Source organism: Corapipo altera, unplaced genomic scaffold (assembly GCF_003945725.1).
Source record: "Corapipo altera isolate COAL_440 unplaced genomic scaffold, ASM394572v1 55, whole genome shotgun sequence".
NCBI lineage: Eukaryota > Metazoa > Chordata > Aves > Passeriformes > Pipridae > Corapipo > Corapipo altera.
In genome coordinates, this window is record NW_020884882.1 from 3457509 (window position 1) to 3466663 (window position 9155).

The window sequence follows — 9155 nt, forward strand, 5'->3', positions numbered from 1 at the left end:
TCCCCCCCTCAGGAATGGTTTTTCTCAACATGAAAATACTGACTTGCTGAGATCAGCTCTCCAGGTGCTTGCAGACAGGCTAAAGCCCGGAGAGACAGAGTTTCTTCTTCTTGAGGAACTGATAAGGTAAAATCTGTATTTCAAAAGGTTTGAAATGGACACATTTCAAGCACTTTTCCCTGTTTTCTGTGGGCATAATGGGTAAATGTGTGTTTGGGAGCTCTCACAGAGACCACGTTTGCTTCAAACAGAGCTTTGTATTTAGTTGAACAGCAGTGCAGTCAAACCTAATGAAGAGGAGACACTGGAATATAAAATATGCATGAATCTATGGATCTCATTTGTATGCTATTTTAGACAAGGAGTTTAGTAGGATTCACAGAAGGAATGAGCATGTTCTGGATAATTAGAATGCTTACAGGTACACTAGGCAAAAGCAGTATATAAAGATGTTGCTACACTCAGAGTGGCTGGGGCTTGAGAGTAGTTTCTCAGTGACTGAATTTTGACATACTAGTGGCTGACCACCCCTTCTTCAGAAGGGCACTGCTGGAGCCAGAATACTGGGATAGGGAGACCTTGGATCTGAGATGGTCTAATACTTCCTTTTTATTGATGTGTTTCTGAGAGATTACTCTGCCTACCCTGTTTTTACCTTTTCCCTTTCCTGTCATATCTAGTGAGAGTTTTCAGTACCTACTGAATTTCCAGCAGAGTGTTCCCAGCTTCCAGTGTGCACACATCCTCACTCAGCTCCTGATTGCCATCGCTGAGAAACCAATGGCTGGCTGGAAGAGAGAGAAAATGGGTAATCTGTGAAGAACCACTAATCTCAGATTAATTTTCGTGTGATCTTCTCCTTGTAAATCTTGGGTTCTATGTAGAGAGTCCATCTTCTGAGGGAAAGATTTCCTTTCTGTATCCTAGTAATCTCACTGGGTAAACAGTCCGAGCTGTTAATAAAAGAAACAGCAGTAAATATATTGGAATGTCTTTGGTATTGTTCTGCTGTGCCTCAGCCACAGGCCGACTCCAACTCTGTCAGCTGGTCATCTTAATAATCAACTTTTAAGAGTTCTAAGCACAAACCTGCTGTTCAGTTTTGGTACCAGCTTAATCACTGGTAATGGAGATGATTGATCATAGACTTAATCCAATGTAGCTTGGAGACCAAGAGACTGTCAGGTTTGTTAGAAGTTTTGATTTAAGAAATCTGTAAACTTTAAACCTGTCTGTTCACATTTACTACTACAGTGCTATGGCCAAAAGGTCAAGTCTCTTGTTATTGGAATTCCATTTCTAGAAATGGATACCTTAAGGGTTGCATGTGGCCTAATTAAAAACAAACAGATGGCACACTGCAGGAGCTACCAAACAAATAAGGTTTAACATGAGTTTGTAGAGAAATGGCCAGAGGTGGATCATGGTTCTGATGTTACATGTATTCCAGGCCAGGAGCATGCTAGATAGGCATGTATTTGGTTATTGTGATATATGTCCTATATGACCTTTCTGCTTTTTAGAGAAAATGCATTCTGACTTAGCAAAGTTCAGGCATGTGAAGGGTATTGATATTGTCTTCTTTTAAAAAGACGTTTGGACTCACTGCTTTTGTATGGATGAAGGAGATTTCTTGGATTCTTCTTTCAGTAAGTTATCCCTTATCTTTCCCAGCTTCACTAGCAAAGCAGTTCCTCTGCCAGTCGTGGGTGAAGCCCAGTGGAGAGCGAGAGAAGGGCAGCCAGTTCAACAGTGCTCTGCTCACTCTGCTCTGGTAAGGCTCAAGCCATTGCCCCAGGCAATGCCCAAGACACTCTTTTTCTAATAATTACTGTTGCTGCAGAGGGCTGACCCCTCTGGATCATAACCCTCGTGCTTACACAGGTTGGCCTAAAGCACTGTTTCTACAGCATTGAGGGACAGTGAGTGATAGGAAGAACTGTTACATGTTTGCTAGACTAGACCTTGTCAGGGTGTATCAACACATCTGTGAGTTTATGTGCATACCTACACATGTGAATGTGGGTCTGGACCAAAGTGTCTCGCTTTCACTGAGCTGAAAGCAGGTAAGCTCTCCCTAAAGTCAAGGAGAGCAGGACTGAGTATTAGGTAAAATACGATCACAGACTCAGAATGGTTGAGCTTGGAAGGGACCTCTGGAGGTCTCCCTGTTCCAGCCCCATGGCAAGAATCCCAGTAGCTTTTAATGACATCACTGTGACAGTTCTAAGTGTTGCTTTGGATTTCATACGTGTGATTGCCTTTGGCATAAGGAAGAGTTTGACAGTTTTAGGCCACGTGTTGCAGGTAGGGCAGTGTCCAAGACCTTGCTGTGTTATCCTGCATCATATTTATTGATCAACTATGCTGGTCTTGGATTTAGTGTCTACCTGGAGCACACAGATAACATCCTGAAAGCTATCGAGGAAATCTCCAGTGTTGGTGTTTCTGAACTGATGGACTCTGCCAAAGATGGATGTTCTTCTACATATCCTACACTAAGCAGGTAATTATATCAATAGAAACTTGGAATTCTATGATATGCATAATGGCAATTTCTGCTTTTAAATATTTAGTTTTCCTATTTCGTGGTCTGTTATGGTTTCATGTTAGTACTGCAGTGGGCTACTCTGGGCACTTGTAAACGTTCTTTTGGCAGTACACAGCAAGATAGGATATGGTTAGCTTTGTGTCAAGGTGGAATGTCCTGAGCATTAACACAATGTTGAGTTTATTACTGTGAGCTATTTGAATTGGAGAATGAACTGCTGTCTGTTGTCAGGTGTGTTGTCTCTCTCTGTGCTACTGTGGTGGTATAAAGCACTCCAAAAGTCAGCATCAGAGGCCTGGGGTGGCAGTAGGGAAACCTGGGCTGGTATACAGTGTGGAAAAGCACCCTCAGGATGCTTCTGCTACTGGCATAGGAATTTGGAAGCATGGATTTCAGACTGTTTCTGCTTCTAGCACAGGAATTTGGAATCATGGTTTAAACAGGGATGAACAAAATTCCTGCACTTTAAAACTACCAGAATTGTCTTATGTTGAGAGCTGCAAACCTTCCACTGTGCACCCCCAGAGTTACAAAGAAGTGGTGGTGTCTAAGTGTGGTTCATACTGGGGAAGTGGTAGTGACTTCCCAGGATTCTCCATCTGTCTGGGCAATTGGGCTGGGCTAGACATGCTTATGAGTCCTAGGGTCACTCTCCTGTGATTTCCGACTGAGGATGCCCAGCTGGATAACCATCAAATTTTCCACATCATTCTGGTGACAAACAGCTCATCTAGAGGCTCAGAGCTGGCTTTTAGTTTTTTCACTTTCTCCACAGGCACACATTCCCAGTTTTCTTCAGAGTAATGATGGCTCAGCTAGAAAGTTCAGTGAAAAGCATCCCAGCTGGAAAACCATCGGACTCAAGTGAGGTAGGAAAATAAATCCACTGGACTCTTTGAGGAGAAGAAGACAAGTTAAACTGCACAGTACAATAAAGATGTATAAATTGGAAAGGAATTTACTTCTGGTCTTTGTCTAGGAAATGCAGTCAGACAGCTTCATTCATCAGCAAACTTTGATATACAGGGTAACATATAAGTAGTACTTTTTTTCCTGATTTGTGCCATGCCAAAAATCGAGTAGATGTGCAGTTGGTCTGAACTCCTGTGTGGGAGCACAACATTATTTTGCAACCAAGAGCTGCTCTGAGAATAAGGAAGTGAATTAACTCTTAGCATTTTAAACCACTGATCAGGCTGGAATTGCCATGAAGTGTTTTTGCTGTGATAAATCTGCCTGTGTTGAAGCTTTGTTCCTCTGTCTTCAACAACAACAACAATGCTTTCAACACTGCTGAAAGCACATCCAGCAAGGTGAGAGGAAATACTTCATCTTGGGTTATTGTCCCCTTGCATCCTGTAGGTGCAACTGGAGAAGCTGCTGCGCTGGAACATTGCTGTGAGAAATTTCCATATCCTCATTAACTTGGTCAAGGTGAGGTTTTGGTTGTTTTTCTGCCTTTACCTTCAAATTCCCAGCAAAGCCTGGTGTACCCAGGTTCATGAAGCATGGCTGACTAGTGGAACAACCTGAAGGTGGTGAATAAAGCTGGTTATAGTCTGTGTGCAAGGGTTCCCATTTAGCTTTCACTTCAATACTACTTAATTCTTACAGCCTGCACACCTTACTACCACAGTTCTTACACAAATAATAAGCCTGTACAAAGACAGGGTGATGTAAGGAAGTGCAGAAAAGGGACTGGATGAAAACCCCAGTTTCCTAGTACAGGGTTTTGTGACTGACAGAGTCCACTGCCAGCTGTGGAGGAGGCAGATGGGACAAACCCTTCTGGTAGATCTGGAATAACATCTGCCAGAAGGAAATGCTCTCCTGATGTACTCAGCTGAAGGCTGGCAAATACTCAGAACAGGAGGCTTGGATTCCTGTCTGTAACTTGCCTCATAGCCCTCAGCTCTACTTTCTCTTATGGTAACATAGGATCTTCCTTTGACTCCTGCTGACAGTTCATGCCATCCTGTGGTGATGAACACAAGGCCAGCCCCACTGATGAAATACTCCCTTCCTTCTGTCAGTTTTGGGGCTGGTTCATTCAGTGTCACTGAGTGTTACCCTGGTTTGGGCAGAAGATGACAGATAGAGCTGCACTTTTCTTGCTTAGGTTCATCATTACTGTTTGCTTTTGTCATATCTGAAGTAATGATTGTTTCCTTTATACTTGTGGAATGATCTGACTCTTTTTTCCTCTCGCCTGAGTAGGTATTTGACAGCAGGCCTGTACTCAGCATCTGCCTGAAGGTGAGCAAGGGTTCAAAATACTGAAGAGAGCAGTTTAATACCAGCTTTCTTGAATCATTACCCATTACTGATCCTGTATATTCCAGTACAACCTTCACATGGATGTAGTCTTACTAAGCAAGAACAGCCTCTGGGAATGAATGTATTGTTATCTTGAAAGAATGTATCATTATCTCATCTGACTTTGGGATGGTTCTTTGAAAAGAAGTTTAAATTTACCTTTTGGTAATTTACCTTCTCTTATAGTACGGCCGTCAATTTGTAGAAGCCTTTCTGAAGCTTGCCATGCCTCTCCTGGACCACAGCTTTAAAAAGCACAGGGTAAGCCTTGTGGGAGCAGAACTGTCTGGAACCAGTTGGGAAGCATGACTGATGCTTGCTAGAAGGAGCTTCCTGTCTCTGGCCACATGTTGGCAGGACACTTGTGACCCTTCGTGACAAACTCATCTAAATGTCTCCAGCTGTGCTCTGCCCTGTTCACTTGCCCATCCAGTGCTCTCCCAGCAAACACTGTTCCCCAACTTGCCATCACTCTGGTCGAATGACTCCACTGTTAGCAAATGAAGTCCTTTCAGCCTCCATCTGCTTCGAAAGTAATTACCACAGAGGTGTCATTCTCAGAGTAGGAAGCTCGTGTGAGCAGGCAGGTTGCTCAATACAGAGCTTTGATATCTGGAGTTCATGTTGGATGTGTTTCAAATAGCACAACCCAGCAGTATGTTTTAAACTTTTTCTCTGGTTCCCCCATTCAGAAGTTGTGCCCAAGACAAGATGTGACCAAGTTGTCTTAATTTTAATTGCCTCAGCTTTCACTGATAGGCATTCATTCCAAACTTCAGTTCAAAATGAGTTTCAGTTTAAAGTGCTTGACCTTATGATATGCAGTCAGACTTTTATTACCAGTTACTTGACTTAGATGCACAGTGCAAGTCTCCTGTGGCCTGATCCTGTTTGTCTGATGTTTCCTGCACACACACATCATACCTCTGTCCCATAACTCATGGAAAGGATTGCTAGGACTAACGCTGTTTCAATATTCTTGTTTCCCTTATGGAAAAATTATTTGAGAATGATTTGCTGGTCTACTTATTTATTGCAGGATGATGTGCAGAGTTTGCTGAAAACCTTGCAGCTGAGTACCAGACAACTTCATCACATGTGTGGCCATTCCAAGGTAAGACAAGTTCCAATTGCAGCATGAACTCCTGTCCTAATAATGGTTTATTTCCCTTCCACTGCTCTTCTACCTGCATGCTTCCAGCAGTGTCTATATAAGCAAAAACTCTGAGAGAAGGTGAAATAGCCTTGATTAATGGCCCAAAAGTTGAAGCATTTGTTCTGGAAGTGGCTAACTTGGATTTCAGATCAGGTTATCATTTTTAGGGACAGAGGTTCTGGACATCTTTGGTTGTTGGCATCTGTAAAGGGATATTTCTGAGAACTCAAGCTAAGACCTCAGAGACAGACCTTGCACAAAGTATAGATGCCAGACTGATAATATGGGAGAGAAGCTTTGCCAAAGATCAACAGCCTTGTGAGTCAGAAGAATTGGCAACAGGTGGCAGACAGGGAGAAATGATGCTCAAAGTCCTCTTGAGGTGTCTTTTATGATATTATGTTGATACCAGGGAAGAGGGCAAAGGGAGGAGAGGAAGGTGGTAACACACAGTCTGCCAGTCTCTTTAGGAGACTTGGGGCAGGAAGGAAGGAGAGGATTAACACTGCTTACAGTGTGAAGAGATGGTGCTTATTGCAACAGAGAAACACATGGGAGAAGGCAGTTGGAAAGAACTCCATGTGTGCTGCTTTGTTCCTGTCAGACTCCTAAGAGGTTCAAGAACACATCTGAGAAGGGAGCTTTGCCAAAGTAGGGAGAAAGGGAGAAAGCCAGCTACCAGACTGGCTCTTGAGCCAGATTTGCTACCAATTTAGTCCAGAGCTGGCATCGGGAGCATAGAAATTTAGCTGGAGATCAGAACATGCCATTGCAGCTCTCACAAGAGAGCTGGCACAAACCCTGAAGATGCTAAAATGTCCTTCTTGCATTTGAAAGTGAAATCCTCATGCCCACTCTGAAGTCACAATTCACCTTGGAGGCAGGATAACAGCATTGCAGGTTGCCATGTCATGTTTGTCTTTGCGCTTGGGCAGCATTTTCAAGTGCCACGTCCCATGGTCCCTGTTAGCACAGAGCTGTCACTAGTGAACACCCATGTTCTGCCACTGCTCTTGTACCTGCTGCAATTTGAACAGGTCTCTGTGCCAAATCATTTTGCAAGAATGAGAAGGGAGAGGCTGAATATGGTCAAGTAAATGTATGCTGTGAATGCTCCATACCCATTTCAAGCTGAGTTCACACCAACATTTGTCAGATCAGCCTTGATTTCCCTTTCATGCAGACCTAGCAGATGCTCACTGAGGTATCATGCAGTGTGGCCTTGTTACTCTCCCTCAATACATGTGTCTTTAAGGAGCATCACCCAATAGCAATCAGCTTCACCTATCATTTCCTAAGTATTTGTCATTTCCTCTTTCACACCAAGCCTCTCTTCTGTTTACATATCTCATGCTGGACATAAGGACAGTTTCTGGAGGCAAATTTTTGCCAATGCTGTGGTACTTTAAGTCTCCAGACTGCGTGCAGACAGTTGGGCAGTTTCCAGGACTCAGAGAGCACTGTGAGTGTTGACTGTGTCTTTAGCAAGGGTTTGCTGATTTGGTTCTGATTAGTGCTGGTGATTGCTAGGTCCTGCCTGTTGCACAGGCTAGAGAACAGCTTGCTGTTGGAAATCAGTTACTCATTCCCCGTTGGCAGAACTCGAAGCAAAGCAGTGCCCAGGCATGTTGAACTCTTCCAAGAAATGCAGATGACCTGAATTCAGAATATAGCTAATGAGAGCATCTTAATGCCAGAAGGTTACAAAGTATTCTTATGAAAGAGGAAAAGACTTGTGCACAAAATAATTGCAGGTTTTGTCAGGTTGGCAGGTTTTCTGTTTTAGCAATGACTGTTCTGAACTGCAGATCAAAGCCTATCAGGAGGAGGTGCTCACCTGGAGCTGAATCTCACACAATACCTGGCATAACTGCCCTTCCTCTGGTGGTTTTTGCTCACACCAACTCCATCTGTTCCCTCCTGTCCTAGTTCTCCAAAAGCCCAGTGCTTCCTTGGTCCGGAGAAACTGGCTTTTTAGATAACAGTGTGCACACATTCCATGTAGCTGGGATAAAGGGATTGCATGAGGCCCTGAGCAAGAAAAGATGTGATTGAAGTGGTATATTCAGTACCTTTTCCATTTTTATTCCTCTGAGCTTGGGAATTCAGCAGAGGAGATACTAGCCTCTCTCTAGAATTCATGACAAAAGCTGAGGCTCCTTCTGTTTTAATTTGGATTGCTGCAAGGGATCATTTTGCACCCTTACACAAAACACTGATCAGAGCTTTATTTTTTAACAATAGCCATAATTTGGCCACGAAGTGACACAATGCAGGCGTGGATCCCTTTTGTGGGGATCATGTCCAATCCTTCCCACCTGATAACCAATGGATTTTAAACAGCCAGAGCACTTAGGCAAGAATCAATCATAGTTGTGTTTTACTGTTTCATAGATTCACCAGGATATTGGACTGACCAACCATGTCCCTTTGTTGAAGAAGTCACTGGAACAATTTGTGTACCGAGTGAAGGCAATGCTGGCATTCAACCACTGCCAGGAGGCCTTCTGGGTCGGCATCCTCAAAAATCGGGATCTCCAGGTGAGAATTACTGCCCTGCGTGGGGCAATTGCAATCTGGGAAAGGACAGTGCTTATCTTTCCCAGACAAGTGTAACTCTGTCTTGGTGTAAGGATAGAGCTAAAAGGCCAAATTCAGTGTGACTGTAGTACAATCACGTCTAGTGCAGCAGAAAGAAACATTTTATCTCAAGATTAAGACCTGCATCTCTGGGGCTGCTTTGCTGGGAGGGTCTCACACTGAGGGGTCAGATTTGATTGTAATGACTTGGTATGGGGGTCCTTCCCATGCACAGAAGGGAGGAGATAAAGGTCAGTTGAACACCTTCACACACTCTCGTGTGTGGTTTTAACAGAAGCCAATCCTGGCTCTTTTCTTCATCTTTCACTAGAAGCAGGACAGTTAAACAAAACCTCCTTTTTTTTTTTTTTTTTTTTTACTTGAAAGCTTTTTATTTTAAGAAGGCAACAAAATGCCTATTACTTCCTTCCCACTCCGAGGGAAGGAACAGAGGCTGCCCCTCATACGCTCAGTGCAGATCTGCTTTCAACTCAGGGAGAAGAAATCTTGACTCAGGCGTCCGAGGAGCGGGACTCGGACGAGGGCTCGGAG

The 9155-nt window shown here is 43.6% G+C and overlaps 1 protein-coding gene across 1 annotated transcript in view; it reads left to right on the plus strand.

Annotated features, from left to right (window-relative positions):
- Nucleotides 1-9155, plus strand: part of FANCD2 (FA complementation group D2) — a gene marked incomplete at its 3' end in the record, with an annotated part of 35669 nt that extends 26514 nt beyond the window's left edge. Inside the window, exons 33-43 of the mRNA XM_027640297.1 lie at nt 13-126; nt 681-808; nt 1675-1774; nt 2384-2506; nt 3327-3420; nt 3914-3985; nt 4769-4807; nt 5054-5128; nt 5907-5981; nt 8418-8564; nt 9099-9155. Coding sequence (XP_027496098.1) covers nt 13-126; nt 681-808; nt 1675-1774; nt 2384-2506; nt 3327-3420; nt 3914-3985; nt 4769-4807; nt 5054-5128; nt 5907-5981; nt 8418-8564; nt 9099-9155 — 1024 coding nt within the window. The remainder of the gene's footprint in view (nt 1-12; nt 127-680; nt 809-1674; nt 1775-2383; nt 2507-3326; nt 3421-3913; nt 3986-4768; nt 4808-5053; nt 5129-5906; nt 5982-8417; nt 8565-9098) is intronic.